The following is a 16,579-nucleotide window of genomic DNA, read 5'->3' as shown; positions in this document are numbered from 1 at the left end:
AAGTAAACATGAGTTTACTTATCTACACTGACGATAACTAAATCAACATGAACGTCATGAACGTGTAACTTGCACAATCATTTTAGTAATTAATTGAGTTGGTTTATTAGGTGATTTAAACCAGGAAAACTGACAAATTGTGCATTTTTCCAAGTTATAGTTAACATGCATGTATTAAAAACAGCTCACTGATAAAAGGATAAATGTGCATGTTAAACATGGTGAAGTTTTATTCTAACTCTAAAGATCCAGTATAACAGGGATGAGATATAATAAATAAACAGTATGGGCCAGGCATATCAATAAATATTTTATTTAAAAGGATTTAAAATAAATTGGGGAAAGTGCAGCTTTATTATCTAAACTTTATTAGCTGCTTAAATTAGTTATTTTAAAATGTGAAAAACAAGAAAACTGATAACATTAAAATTCCAGCACTGAATGACTAAACAATCTTCACATGAGACTTTTACAGCAGCTGGACAGCTGCTAGGTTCACCTTCAGAACCTGCTCTATGACCATGTGGAAGACCAGCTGCACGCTAGCGGTGTCTGTGGCCGTGGTGAAGTGGTGGTACACGGGTTTGTCTGGACTGCTGTTGCTGCATGAGGAGAACATGGCGGTGATGTGGTGGGCTGCAGCGTCCACGTCACGATCTGCTCCTGGATGGAGACGAAGGAAGAAAAACGTCAAATCAGGAGAAATCCGACAGAGTTCAGGGAAGTGAGGAGTCGGTTTAACTTACAGTCTAAATTACACTGAGTCTGAATCCTTAAAGGGTGGGTCCATTATTATAATTTTTTTAGGTTTTTATATAATTCTGTAGCTTCACAGTGGTGTTCTTTAAGTTCTTAAATCCAATTTTGGTCAAAGTATGTATGCTTTAGTGTCAAAATATTATTTCCCTCGAGCCATTCTAAAAACTCTTTGCCACGTGACCTGCCAAAGGTTTCTGCATGATGATGCTGCTACATGTACAGTATCTATATATCCTTATAGTCATTGTAGTAACGTTATATACAGTAACTTAGATGGCGGTTAGCATGCTCCCAGTTTGGAGAAGCAGACAGGAGCACCTGCACAGAAGCAAAGTAATGTACTGCTGTGGATGCGACGTTAGTTCAGATCCGAAAGTCATACGATAACACAAACAAACTAATCATCAAGGCAGCGGTAAACCAGCAATTCTTGTGTTCTGCGAGGTAAAATTACTGTTTTTGTGAATGGAGTCTGGTGGCTTTGAAGAGAGCATAGATAACTGCTCGAGTTCCCCGTCGAAAAGAGCGGGCTGATGGCGAGATGAAGCTGTGAAAGTATTCTAAATATAGCGTAGACTTAACTGATTTTTTTAGGTGGCTGCTGCCCGTCCACAGCTGCTTTACCTCGCCGTCAAACAGCCCTTTCCGACGGGGAACTGAAGTCGTTATATCGCTCTCTTCAGAGCCACCAGACAACATTGATAAAAGCAGTAATTTTAGCTCGCAGAACATGGGAGTATACATATAACCCCGTTAACTAACCCTTTCAGTTATTTCCAAACTATGCACAGCTAACTTTGACTCAACTAGTGCTAGCGTTCACATTATTCATAACCTTATTGATTAGCTAACTTTGGTAACCTACGTCACTGCTTTTTGCTAACGGCTGAGTGGGCGTTTCCATTTGAAAACCTCAGAAAAGGTTGCAGATAAACCTGCCTTAAATATATTTATAAAACAAGAAACTGGCTTCCGGTGACGATCTGTACATAAATTTTCCTCCTCGATCCCCAAATACAATATGACACTTCTCAGTTGCTGTGAAAGAGTCTGAAATATGTATGACCATGATCTGGCCAGAATGAAAGATATACACAAACATGAGGACTGTATGTGAAATCTCTGGCCAGAACGAATTCAGATTACCCAACGGACAGGCAGGATGCAGTGACCCATCCAGCAAAACAACAAAGAGACACATACAACCAATTCCTTGAGGAGTTTAAGATTGTAGAAAATACCTCCAAGTTGTCACCAAGAGTTGAGCAAGAACTGAAGTATCCCACGTCAGCAGTGAAATAAATCGATAATCCATATGTTTTATGTTAAATATGGAGCCTAATCCCAAGTCAAATGTACGTTGAAGGGCCCTGAATATCGTCTTTTGTGATTGTAATGTTTAAATGTTTGTATCCTTGTTTCTTGTCTTTGTCCTTTTTGTGATGTTGCAAATGGAGCTGCTGTTATGCAAAACAAATTTCAGACCTGTCTGACAATAAAGTATTATCGTATTATCGTATCGTATCGTTTTGTTTTGTTTTTATTAAAGATGAACTGAATAGATTTGAACTTGATCATCGTTGTTCAATTTACTACTTCAACTCTCTTCATTCCCCCAAAACATAATACAAAAGTACGCCATACTCAATTCAGACAGAAAATGTGACAGTTCTACCTGGCATCATACAAACATATATAAAATCAATCCACCTCTCCAACATACCTGTGTAACTGGAGAGGTAAAATCTCAAGTGTCTTCCAGAGTGTAGGATCTTGTCCCGGAAAAGGTCAGTTTTGTTCATAAAGAGGATCTGTAGGAGAGAGAGAGAGATGGCAGTGACAATATTCAAATAACACTCCAGTTGGTGCAGTTTCTCACAACATAACTCATAAATCTTAAAATGTGTCACATCCACTACATGTAAGTATCAGAACAAACACAAAACTCTGTCAAATGCTACATCTAACTTTTGCTTTTTAACATTGTGAAATGCATCACAAACATTACATATCGAAGTTTGAAAATCTGAAATGACAGCTTCATGAATAATATATTATCATCTTACTGCTGTATATAAACACAGAGCATCCGCTAGTCTGTAATGAGGACAGTGTGTGTCTCTCAACTCAAAAGGGACATCATACAAGTATCCTGCTCAACAGTGAGCCACTGGCTAAGAATATACATCTCCAGAGCCCAAACACACTAATCTACCCTTTTCTACCAAAATTAGCACGTACATGTATATGCAGGTTTCTTTAACGGGAAAACTCTTTAGAATAGGTGATAGACTCCTGTCTCACTGCCACTGTCATGTTCAACGTCACAAACGGAAAACGGGGTTAGTAAACAGTGAAATTGTTACGGTGGTTACTCTGGTAACACTTCATTTTACAGTCCGCAAATTTCATGGTAATTAGGTGATGATTAGATAATTAAAGAAATTTCAAATAGGTTACTTGCCAATTATCACCTAGTTACTATGCAAGTTGAAGACCTGTAACATTAGGGGTTACCGTTTCTTCCTTTTTACTCTCAAACCAGAGTTGGTGATCGTTGGAACCGTGGAAAGACGGTTTTGAGGAGTTTTATTTTGCTTCTGTTGAGGTAAAATGACTGTTGTCTGACTGGAGTCTGGTGGCTTTGAGGAGAGGATATTAATTGTATGTTTTGTATGTTAATAAATTATAGTAATAATCCAAATCCCTTTTTTTATTATATATATTCACTTCAACGCTCGTCACATAACACTGAATCGGAAAAAGGGGCAGAAATTAGCCACCCGGGTGTCATGATTCCATCACTGCTGATCAGAGCCGGAGCCGATAAATACCCCAGAGTCATTTTTCCCAGGAATGAATGCTTAATGGCTACACACAGCATGTATATCCGACCATGCTTCACACACTACTGGCACTAAAAACTGGATTCAGCATTACTGTAATGTATTAAAAACCCTATTTTTAAGTCCCTTAATGACTTCATGGTACCGTTTGGTGAGGTTTTACTGAGAAAGGAATCACACCCTGAAAAAATAGAAATACTACGAATATATTTTGGTGCAGTCTCTCACCTTTCACTGTTTCAGGTGAAAACAAAACACTGTTGACCTTTTCATTTCTGTAGGTGATTGATTGATTACGGATTCTCTGCTGGTTGAGTAACGTGTCTGAACACATTTGACGTGCCTTGAAGTAAAGTTGAGACGCTGGTTCACATGATATTGGTGGAAAGTTTTAGTTTGCATCTTCAGTCAATATGCACTTCCACTATTTTATACCACCTCTAAAGCATCTCTTCATACTGCTAATAGAAAAAACATTCGCCTGCCCAGCATTTAAAACACAATTAACATTTTGAAAATGAAGTAAATGGCCGTAAGATAACCCTCACCCCTTAATGATTTGAGTCAAACAAGAGCAGATATACAATGCTACTAACAAGTCAGCCGACACAAACTCACATTACGAAAGAAATCAAACAAAGTAATTACACCGAGTGCTTGCAGCCAACTCACTACACAGAAATCACCTGCCCCACATCTCAATTAAACTTTTGATTGCTGAATATGTATGTCAGACGCAATCACAGCCAGTTTGTGCCGCGTCACGCTTGACATGAATGATTACCAGAAGCCCCACTCAGCTTTAGTCACCTCCACACATTTAGATGAGCTTTAAAAAAAACAGACATGGCACACAAGCAGAGGCAATGAACACAAAGTGGATACCTTATTGTATTATAGGACTGTCTCAGAGAATTAGAATATTGTGATAAAGTTCTTTATTTTCTGTAATGCAATTAAAAAAACAAAAATGTCATGCATTCTGGATTCATTACAAATCAACTGAAATATTGCAAGCCTTTTATTCTTTTAATATTGCTGATTATGGCTTACAGCTTAAGAAAACACAAATATCCTATCTCTAAATATTAGAATATTTCCTCAGACCAAGTAAAAAAAAAGATTGATAACAGTAAAACAAAATCAAACATTTGAAAATGTCCATTAATGCACTCAGTACTTGGTTGGGAATCCTTTTGCACGGATTACAGCATCAATGCGGCGTGGCATGGAGGCAATCAGCCTGTGGCATTGCTGAGGTGTTATGGATGCCCATGATGCTTCAATAGCGGCCTTTAGCTCATTTGCATTGTTGGGTCTGGTGTCTTTCAGCTTCCTCTTCACAATACCCCACAAATTCTCTATGGGGTTCAGGTCAGGGGAATTGGCAGGCCAATCGAGGACAGTAATGCCATGGGCAGTACACCAGTTACTGGTGGTTCTGGCACTGTGGGCAGGTGCCAGATCATGCTGGAAAATGAAATCCTCATCTCCATAGAGCTTTTCAGCAGACGGAAGCATGTAGTGCTCTAAAATCTCTTGGTACACAGCTGCATTTACTCTGGACTTGATGAAACACAGTGGACCAACACCAGCAGCTGACATGGCTCCCCAAACCATCACTGACTGTGGGAACTTCACACTGGATTTCAAGCAACTTGGATTTTGCTCCTCTCCAGCCTTTCTCCAGACTCTGGCGCCTTGACTTCCAAATGAAATACAACACTTGCTTTCGTCTGAAAAGAGGACTTTGGACCACTCTGCAACTGTCCGGTGCTTCTTTTCCATAGCCCAAGTCAGACGCTTCTTCCGTTGTCTTGAGTTCAGAAGTGGCTTGACCATGGGAATACGGCTATTGTAGCCCATTTCCCGGACACGTCTGTGAACAGTGGCTTTTGATACCTGGACTCCAGCTTCAGTCCACTGTCTTTGAAGCTCCCCCAAATTCTGGAAGCGACTCTTCTTCACAATGCTGTTAAGGCTGCGGTCATCTCTCTTGGTTGTGCAGCGTTTCCTGCCACATTTCCCCCTTCCAACAGACTTTTTGTGGATGTGCTTTGACACTGCACTCTGTGAACAACTTGCTCTTTGAGAAATTTCTTTTTGTGTCTTACCCTCCTGATGGAGGGTGTCAATGATGGTCCTCTGGACAGCAGTCAGATCAGCAGTCTTCCCCATACTTGTGATTTAGTTTACTGAACCAAGCTGAGTGTTTTTCAAGGCTCAGGAAACCCTTGCAGGTGTTTCGAGTTAATTAGACGATTCAAGTGATTAGTTGAATACCCTACTAGTATACTTTTTCATGATATTCTAATATTTAGGGATAGGATATTTGTGTTTTCTTAAGCTGTAAGCCATAATCAGCAATATTAAAAGAATAAAAGGCTTGCAATATTTCAGTTGATTTGTAATGAATCCAGAATGCATGACATTTTTGTTTTTTTAATTGCATTACAGAAAATAAAGAACTTTATCACAATATTCTAATTCTCTGAGACAGTATTCATCTAAAATAAGTGCATAACTTACCAGCGAGGTGCTCCTGAAGACTGTGTTGTTGCAGATGGATCTAAAAAGTTCAAGACTTTCCTGCAGCCGAATCTAATAAAAAAGGAAAATATGGAAAAGCAGAAAGAGGATGTCCCAAATTCAGCTAAACTCAGTGTATATTCTGCCAAGTAAGAAAAGAAATAGCATCACATTTTGATTTATGTGATTGCATATGAGTTTTTCATAACATACCCCTGGAGACTCCTCCGTCTGCGTCATATCGTAGCTGCTCAGGGCTACGACAAACAACACGGCCTGAATGCTGTCAAAGCAGCTAAGCCACTTCCTCCTCTCACTCCGCTGGCCGCCGACATCATACAACCTGTCAATAATAATAATAATAATAATAATAAGCAAAAACAACATAAATTCATGCTTTATTCACCCAACTGTTGTGTGTTACTCAAGTATTCAGCAAAATGTTCTGAAAGTGTCAAAAGTAAAAAGTACCCATTATGCAGAACAGCTCCTTTCAAAGTGTTATATTATCTGTTTTTATCACTAACACATACATTTTAATGTTTTAGTTCTTCAATTTGGAGTTAATTTAGATACTTTATATACTACACTGGTCAGTGTTGCCAGATCCCGTGAGAGAAACAAGCAACCAGGTCAATAGAAATAAGCTCAAAAGAAGCAACTCTCCCCCATAAAAAAGCCCAAAACAAGCGACCTTACCCAGCTACCGCAATATATGAGAGAGAGGCAGACACTTGATCACTTCTATATGTATGAATATATTTGGATTGCATGCATTTCAGTGCATTTTTGCATCCATTTTTTAGCTTGTAATTTTACATTTTTCTTGTTATAAACTTAAAGAAGTTGAACATTTAATTTAATTTTTGCATTTCATTTCACAGTGTTGACCAAGGCAGAGGGATCTGTGTGATGTACGGATCTTGCAACAAATGGTAGCCTATAGAGGAGAGAAACAGGAGCAAGCTCAAATAAGCTACTACACTTTAGAAGCAAGCCAAAAAAAACACAACCTGCAACGACCAATATTTGTAAGCAACTTTTCAGGAAAACAAGCCCAAAGTTGCTTATATTAAACGGACTTGGCAACTATGTACTGGGTAGATTAGTAGTACATTACTGCATCAAATCACAAAAGCATATGGTAGGTTTTTTTTTTTCTGTAAAAAGTAGCTAGTAGCTAAAGTGTCATAAAATGTATTGGAGTAAAAAGTACAATATTTCCCTCTGAGACGTAGAAGTATAAAGTAGCAGAAAATGGAAATACTCAAGAAAAGTACCTCAAAATTGTACTTAATTACAGTGCTTAAGTAAATGTACTTGGGTATATGTGAGTTAATTCAAAACATATTCCCTCATAAATGGCTTTTGTTTTCTCTGGAAAAGTCTCACTACAATCTACACCAACAGTTAGGCCTTGATAAACTGTTTTATTCAGAGGTAATATCCTTGATTTTATATAATAATATTATTTCAAACTTATTTCGAATATTGGGGCAACCCATTTCAAAACACGATGTGGCAGTGAAGTGAAGTCGAGGGTCTTGGTGACACAGGTAACGAGTTCCCATTTGGGCCAGACGGTCTCCAGGTGGCTGATTGCAGTACTCATGTCAGAGGCAATGAGGCGTTTATCCTCCGGGTCAACAGTCAGTTTTAACAAGCTGGGGGACAATAAGCCTTAACCGAGGCGTTTGACGGCAGTCGTTTCTGTGCTGCAGAAAAGAAAACCGTCACTCATGACGGCAAGAAGGCTTTTATGCTTTTTCAGATTGAGTGGAAGAGAGAGATCAGACCTGTGAACTGAACTGAACATTTTCATCTCTGTAAAGGTTCTCATTTGTCCCGGTCACTGGATGTCTTGTAGTCTCACATCCAAGAAGCTTCAACTGATTGATGAAAATGTCCTCTTAACCAAACAGAGAAAGTCCAGTTGCTTTAAATTAACTACTCCACTGGTGTCATGTAAAACTAGAAGGGTTCCCGTGCTGTTAGAGACATGTAGAGTACTCTCTTTTTTTTTTTTTATTATGACATGCGCTGAATTTATTACATACTTTTTTCTGCTAAGATTAAAATTAAATAATGTTCTCATAATGTCTGCCTACCTATTACATTATGAACAAAACTTTTATTATGTTACGCGCTCAAGGTTTTATTACATTATGAGCTTTTATTTCATTTAAGTTATGTGCAGTTATGTTATGAGTTGCTACAACCTCTGATCTACAATATTATTTAATTAAATTTACATACAGTATGTCTCCTTTAATGAAAGATATTTCTTGATGACAAATGATCTAAAAATAAAAAGATGTAAAATTGTCAGATTCTTTTAACGTTTCCCCGAAGTGAAGCATTTTGATGCAGCTCTAACCGTGAAGAAGCTACAGTAGATGTAATATTAATGACTTCCTGGTCTGTATGGATTCTGGTTCACAGGGAGAATCATGAATGGATGCTTACTCTGAAAACAAAAAAGGTCAAGGGGGAAAGAGGGTGGGGTTTAAATATGTCATGCTTCCTCTACTGTATTTGTGTTATTATTCCAGGAATAACCATCCGGTGTGGAGCACCATCAATATTTCATGTCTGAGTCATGTCCGGGCCGCTGCCTCCCTCAGCTCGGAAGAGTTCAGCTTTAGTCAGGGACGCTTCAAGAGTTGGTGGTGAGACCGAGTCTCCAGAGGATCAACAAGCTGCTTTCTAGGACAGCAGAGTGTAGAACAACTCTATGAACAGGAACTCTGATGGAAAATAAATCTAAAAGTCCTCAAAAGACTATAGATCGGGGAACATTGATTTGAAATTGAGTATACTGGTATTATTGTCGCCCATTTCCCAAAGTAATGTATCGTTGATTAATTCCACACGCAAAATCACAATTGAAGCGCTGTTACGCACGCTAATAATAAGTCTTACCGAAAAGTCATTTCATTAAGTTGAAACTGCGTCTCGATGATGCCACAGGTCCTCAGTCTCACTCTCAGAACGTCTGACTCGGTGGGAACGTATTTGGGAGCGATGATCCGACTCATGTTCTCAAAGAAGCTGGAGAGGGAACAGAAAGAGAACGAGAAACATCACCAACGGATTTCTCACCGGCACGACTGAGTTTCTGTTTAAGTGTTTAAGTCTATTTAAAAGACTATGGAAGAAATTCTGCAAATTTATTAGGCGACCCTAATAACATCTATTCTGGAAACGAGTGATTTACAGGTTTCAATTCAACTTTATGGCCATTTTGGAGGCTGCAAGTTCTGGTGCAGTTGAGTTAAAGTAGAGAATGAGTGGAGACAGCACTGGGAGTTACCAATTTTAAACATTTTAAACAAAGTCTGTTCAGAGGTCCTGGGGAGCACTACTGCATACAGTATATGGGGGAAAAAAAGCCTTGTGTGGCTCCAGAGGGAGCTGCTTGAAATCTAATAAAGTGCCTCGAGTGATGTCACTTGGGTCAGCGTCAGTTGGGGCTGAAGACTTCAAGCTTGAAAAAAAAAATCTGGAGGTGTGGAGTTAGAGAGAAGTGAGTTTATCTGTAGCATACTCCTCATCTCTCTGCTTGAGACCAACGGCTCGAGGCTGTGACGGTTGTGATGGTCCCCCGGTGTGTTTACTCATTATGCGTTTGTGTCTCTTTAATGCAGCAGGTCGGCTGCATGGAGGCTCACCTGGGCCCGGTGCTCTCCTGCTATAAAGCTATACATTATGTTTTTACATTTCAACTGCAGCCTTTGTATGTATGTATAAAACTGTGCAATATCTTACTGTTTTGCCCAATGATGCCAAAAATAAACGTCAATATACGGGCAAAAGAAAATGTTTACCACGTCAAAGTGAGACATGTCCAGTTGTGTAATTTGTTGTTTCAATGATCTACAGTTTGGCTCTGCACACAAGCTAAATTGTCTGCATAAATGTAAGTTGATTGATCGCATTTCTATGTAACTCTACCTGTTGATTTCCATTTCTAAATGTTCCATCTCTCTACTGCAGTGACTTCCATAAGACTGATCAGAATGGATTTCTAAAACAGGTTTCATCAATAGTTAACTTCCTGTAACAGTTCAGTTCATGCCAAGGCTAATGTCCGAGAAGTCATTTTACACGTTGAGGTGCCTTCAGGTGCCGGGGGAAGTCAAAGTGTGTCACGACACGGTCTAATCCAATACTTCTGGAGGGAGAAATCAATGTGGGGTCCAGCAGAGTGAGAACACTGCAAGACAGCCAGTTGAGTTTTCTCATCATCCTGCAGCCCCCCCCAAAAAACATATCGAGCTCCGATAATGAAGCTGTCACATCATCTTTCTCAGTCTGGCTAACCGGAGTACCTTTTAATAAATAAATAATTAATAATGCCATTTAGCAAAATGTATTCCACACTTCAGTTAATGATTCACACTTCAGCTGATGATGCAACAAACACTCCGGATCTATGCAGAGTGGTGCATTAGGATTTTATGACAATTTTTTTGTTTTGATGAACAATTGAAAGGGCACAACTGCTGAAGGACAGCGACTGGAAAAACCAGCTCTGCCCACATAAATATAAAAATGTCCCACAAAAAAACACACGAACGTAATTTGTAGTTAGATTAAAAGACTTAAATTAAAAAAAGCTAGAGATTCAACAAAACCTCTACAGTAATTCCTCTCACATAATGATTCTGTTTGACTTCTTACTCATTAAACAAGACTCTTTAATCAAGTCTGTTTCATCTGCTCCACCCTAATACCCACCTTCCTCGATATCTGCAAACAGTGCTTTTTAATTTGGTCCCAATTAAGCCTCCTTTTGCACAAATGTCACAGGAATCATTTCCTGAAGACGAGTTTATCTTCACACTTGCTTTCCTGTTGCGATAAGATGTGACGGCACGAATGGGGGGATAGTAAATCACAAACATCGTCTCCTGAATAGTTTTGCTGCAACCTTTAATTCATTTTGGTTTTGTATTTTATTTAATTGTATTATCTATTTATTTTATATTCAGTTTTATTTACTTTTTAAGAAATGTAATATATATTTATTTGTTTTGATTAGTTATATTTACTTATTATTAATATTATTATTATTAATAATAATAATAAAAATAATGTATATTTCTTATTTATTTTACTTTATTTATTATCATAATTATTTTGTATTATTTATTATTATCATTTTTCTCCTTTGTGTTTTAATAGTTTGTTTTTCAATTTACAGTTGCTATCTGTTATCATATGTATATATTTCTTTATTTGTTATGGTTTAGGTTGTTGTAATTTTTAATCAAGGAAACAATAAAAAGCATGATTTAAAAAAAAAGATGCAACGACACGCTTATTACTGGGCAATTTCCACGTACATTTCCCAACTTAAGGCCATTTTACTCACTAGAGTGCAGAGTCATTCAGCTCAAACTCGTAACCTCTGGCTGCAGCTAGTCGGACCCCTTGGTCGGCCAAAAGCGCATAGATGGCGTGAGCCACGAAAGGAAGCAGCTCCTGGTCGTCTCCCAAACACTGACTGCAGGACAGGATGGAGCGGGCGTACCGCTACAGTAAAACAGGACAAAATATCATCAGAACAGGACACTATATATAAATATATTCAAAGTAAATGAGTAAATGTGATGTTTTCTCCCCCAAAACCAGTACCTGAAATGGGCCGGTACTCACCAGTACCGAGTACAGGCACTTCTGATATTTGTCCACGAGTTACTTCTTACTTTCAAATTTTTTATTGATGCGTGTATAATGTGAAAATGGCACCAAAATCAATATTAGAAAAGGGGGTACACAACACCAGGGGAATGTAGGAATGACAAAAAACACAATAAACCAATAAAACAATCCCCCACCCATGCTTGACAAGCTCCCCTTGAAAATAGTAACAATGAAAGACAGGGATTTAAAAATAAATAGTTAAATAGATAAATTTAATTATATAAATCTAAATAAAAAAATTAATAAATACCATAAAATTAAAAAATATATATATATATATATATATATATATATATATATATATATATATATATATATATATAATAAAGAATAAAAATAAAAAAACAAAAATAAATGTAATTAAATAATCCTTAATTCTAAGGGTGAAACACCTGCATAACTGCATATCTCTGTAAACACAGCTATCTTAAAGCTGAGAAAACAGCACTGAAAAATGCCTTTGTATTCCATCTCATTGTCCAAATTAATCTGTAGGCCAACAGATAATTTTTTAATATTTTTTTGGGGGGGTTCTGTAGCGTATATGCAATATGTTTGTGTACAATTTATTTTGTAGCCTATCAATAGCTACATTCAAAGTATTTATTAACCAAATATACATTTATGTGGAAATGTATGTCATATGTAGGCCTAATATGTAATGAAATACATACAAAAATACATTTAAGGTGGTACCAAGATACAGTATATGCATAAATATATAAGATACATGCGATGATCATGTCATGCAACCACTGAATTAGGGTACCGTCAACTGTTATTGTCCAATTCAAGCACTAAAACTACAAGTAATGCACTGCCTGAAGGTCCAAAATGGATAAATATGTTGTGCTTTGCAACACAAAGTGTTGTATTACAGGTGAAGACTGACATCTAGTGTGACAAAGAGGGGCTGCAATGAAAAGGTGGGTTACCACAAAGCTGAAACTTTATTTTAAACTGCATCATCTCTCCTCACCTTGTTGTTCATGTTGGCGAGGTTAATCCTCAGCATGCCCATTCCATGGAGAACCATCTTCACAGAGGTCACCAGGTTGTCCAGGACTGCAGGCTGTGGAGGGAATGACAGTCGAACCTTTTGTCACTGCTTAAAATAAAATGCACTGTTTGCTTCACAGCTCTCCAATACCTTAAAACTCATGAGCTCCTGTGTGGAGAAGCCGTGACTGTGGATTATCCTAATCTGTCTGATCAGCGTGCTCTTGCCACTCTCTGCAGCCCCTGAAACAAAACACACACACAAGACAGAAATTCAAAATGTTAAATACTTCAGTGAAACCTGAAAGTCATGTAAATGCATTTAACTTACCGAGCATGAGGATTTTCATCACATTCATCTCAGTCCTGGCATGTTCACAGAGGTCTTGCTCTATCCTAGAGCTCCGGAGTTTGGCCCTTTTGCCCTCCTCTGTGACGTCCAGGCGCAGGCACATTCCCATGCACATCTGAGGAAGAGTTCACAGTTTTTACATGGACGCTTTGAGACTAATAGTAAAGCACTGACTGCAAAAAAACAAATTATTCTCACATAGTTAATAACATTTCATAAACAATTTAAATTTATTAAATTAATTTAAAATACAAAACAGGCCAGAAATTGCAGATGGCATTCCTCTTAACAGCACATGTCCCCAGGCACTCAAACATATCATAGAAGTATATGTCAATGTCATTTTTTTATATTCTGACTGGCTTAAAAGAAGTTGTATATTTTTCTCCCATAATGGTAGAGTAGTAAGCTTAATTCTACTAGATTTTGTAACATAAAATGACTTATAAACATCCACAAAATTCATTAAATGAAGAAAGAAGTTACACTTAGCAACCTAAAATGAGTTGAATGAATGTTGTGTGTGTGTGTGTATATATATATATATATATATATATATATATATTATACCTGCAGTGGAGTTGGCAGTATATTAAGACAGCAAAACATCACTCTGCTTTTGTTCTGCACGCTGGTGTTGTTGAATAAACAGCCTGAAGTTCTGCAAACAAACACAGTTAGCAACACAAGGAAGAGCTAATTACCTTAATTAGGAGCACGTGTGTGCAGCCTGTCTTTAAAAACCAACAGGGACAGGAAGAACGCCTTTTCCTTCAAAATAAGAGCACAATTTCCACTTAAAAATTGTGGTGACCAAAGATGGACTGTATTAGGGCTGCAACTAACCAATATTTTTTATTGTCGATTAATCTGTTTATTATTTTCTCGATTAATTGATTAGTTGTTTGGTCTATAAAATGTCAGAATATGGTGAAAAATATCCATTATGTTTCCCAAAGCCCAAGATGATCAAATGTCTTGTTTTGCCCACAACTCAAAGATATTTTTTCTTTTTCCTTTCCTTTTGGTCTTAACGCTTTTATTATTTTAATGTCCTTTTGGTTTTAAGTCGGTCTTAGTTGTTTTATTGTGTTGTTTTTATGTTTTTATGTATAATTGTACAGCACTTTGGTCAACTTTTGTTGTTTTTAAATGTGCTTAATGAATAAATTTGGATTGGATTGGATATTGAGTTTGCTGTCTTAGAGGAGGAAAGAAACGAGAAAATATGAACATTTAAGCGGCTGGAATCAGAGAATTTTGACTTTTGTTTTCTTAAAAAATTACTCAAACCGATTAATCGATTATCAACGTAGTTGGAGATTAATTTAATAGTTGACAACAACTTGATTAATCAATTAATCATTGCAGCTCTGGACTGTATATATAGCTTAGTCTAAAGAAATTAGAAAACGTACCCAGCACATGCAGTTGAATCCCCCCGAAACCCGTCTGCGATCCCGACTGATTTTACTGTCTATCTGAGGCTCTAGTAGGTTCAGTTTTAATGATGTGTTTGACTATTTCTGCATACTGGGGTCCCTAAACAGTCTTGGAATTATATAAATTGGGTATCACTGTAAAGCTGAGACTCTTGTGGATCCAATGAGCTCAACTGTATTCATGTGTGATGATGTTAGTCCCCATAGGAGCCATTTCATTGTAGTGAGACCATTTTTATTAAATTTGACCTGACTGGATAAAAATGACCTGTTGTGACCTCTAGGATAATCACAGCCTCATGAAACTTTTACTTTTACTTATGTCATTTTTTTAATGCGGGACTTTTACTTTTAATGGAGTATCATTTCATTGTAGTATTGCTACTTTTACTCAGGTAAAAAAAAAAAGAAATCTCAACACTTCTTCCACCACTGCCTGCTTGAACTGACTGAATGACTTCTCTAAATATCCCTTAAAGCACCGCATGTGACCTCTAATTAGTGAATTTGTCAATGAATTACGCATGATTTGTTTATATCAAAATAACGTTCTCGGCCATGTAACTTCATGCTTTGAATTTTACTTTACTCTTCTTTTTATTTTTAAACAAAAAACGTACAGATCTTTACTGGGTATCTGCTGCTAAAATAATGTACTCTTAATGGCCTGACATTTAACAAACTCTCTGTGTGACTCATTCATACGTTGCAGATCATTGTTCTCCTGATCAAAGGTCATTATTTCTGTGTCCAAAACATGACCTTAACCTTTCATAATGTGACTAAAGCACAGCCTGCTCATTTACCTTAATTACTGAAGAATAAATAAATTCTGTTTTAAGGAAACGAAGATGACAAGTAGCCTTTCAGATTAAAATGTTATTATTATCAGCAATAGTATACCGTAGTCCAATCAGTCTCTACAGTATTTATCAACTGGGAGTTGTCAATAACATATACATTATAGCCTACACTGAATACATTCCAACTTGACATACAGACATATTATCTATGTTTGTTTTTTTAAAACAATATGAAACCATCTATACAGTAGTTAATGGAGAGGAGGTGAGTAAAATATACATCTACAAAAAATATATTATTTTTTTATCCCATTTGATATAGAGACAGAGGTTAAACTGTTCAGGGCTCAATGACAGTAAGAGGTCTATTTCATGATCAAGTCAACAACACTGAGCATCTGTTCAACTAAGAAAACTAAAAGCAATCTGTTAAAACTCAGTAGTGTTTTCTCTATGTTAGGATATACCTAAGGAGTGTTGTTTTTTTTAAAAATTGCACTCAAAAGGCAGGTTTGTGTGCATTCTTTTGAGATAAAAACCTGCTGTACCAGTGAAACAGTTGTGATGACTTCTGGAGCAAAAGGTCTGATATGTACATGAGGTCGTCAACACCTTCTCACGTTCACACAGCCCCAAGTTAGATGCAGGAGGAGCAGGGGGATCTTTTCTCCCCTAATTCCCTAAATAGTGTTTTTTAGCATCCTCCAGAGAGCCCGTACTTTATGATACATAGATACAGTACATACAGTATATACATAGATAGATCAGTGGTGGGGCGACAACCATTGCTGAGCAGAATGCAGCAACATCCACATGGAAACGACAAATCACTTCCTGGTTACAGCTTAACGCCTGACCAACATCTCAGCCCTTCATTTGTCCAAATCACATAATATAATACTTACAAATTCTATATTTTTGAAGGCAGAAAAATAAAAGTACTTGAGGAATTAAAAAATATTTGAAGACATAAAATAGACATTTGAAGACAGTGATATTGACTCCATAGTCCACAGTCTCACGGCAGTTTGTGAATTAGTCACGGGATTTAATCTATTTAATACGCATACATAGACACGAATTTCCCTTTTTTTTGTGATGTTCTACAACAATTACCACTCCAGTCTTTTCAACATAAAA

General features: G+C 37.3%; 1 protein-coding gene across 1 annotated transcript; it reads right to left on the bottom strand.

The window, feature by feature from the left end:
- Window positions 1–200: 200 nt before the first annotated feature.
- LOC119502523 (guanine nucleotide-binding protein G(o) subunit alpha-like) lies at window positions 201–13,926 on the bottom strand. Its single transcript, XM_037793576.1, has 10 exons — window positions 13,765–13,926; window positions 13,174–13,309; window positions 12,994–13,085; window positions 12,823–12,915; window positions 11,512–11,672; window positions 9,057–9,185; window positions 6,348–6,477; window positions 6,135–6,206; window positions 2,483–2,570; window positions 201–663 (listed from the first exon to the last, which is right to left on the bottom strand). Exons 1-10 carry the CDS (start codon window positions 13,801–13,803, stop codon window positions 470–472), a joined length of 1,134 nt encoding a protein of 377 aa, XP_037649504.1. The 5' UTR covers window positions 13,804–13,926; the 3' UTR covers window positions 201–469.
- Window positions 13,927–16,579: the final 2,653 nt, after the last annotated feature.

Source organism: Sebastes umbrosus, chromosome 14, assembly GCF_015220745.1.
Source record: "Sebastes umbrosus isolate fSebUmb1 chromosome 14, fSebUmb1.pri, whole genome shotgun sequence".
In the NCBI taxonomy this organism is placed as follows: Eukaryota; Metazoa; Chordata; class Actinopteri; order Perciformes; family Sebastidae; genus Sebastes; species Sebastes umbrosus.
This window is presented reverse-complemented; position numbering and strand designations above follow the sequence as displayed.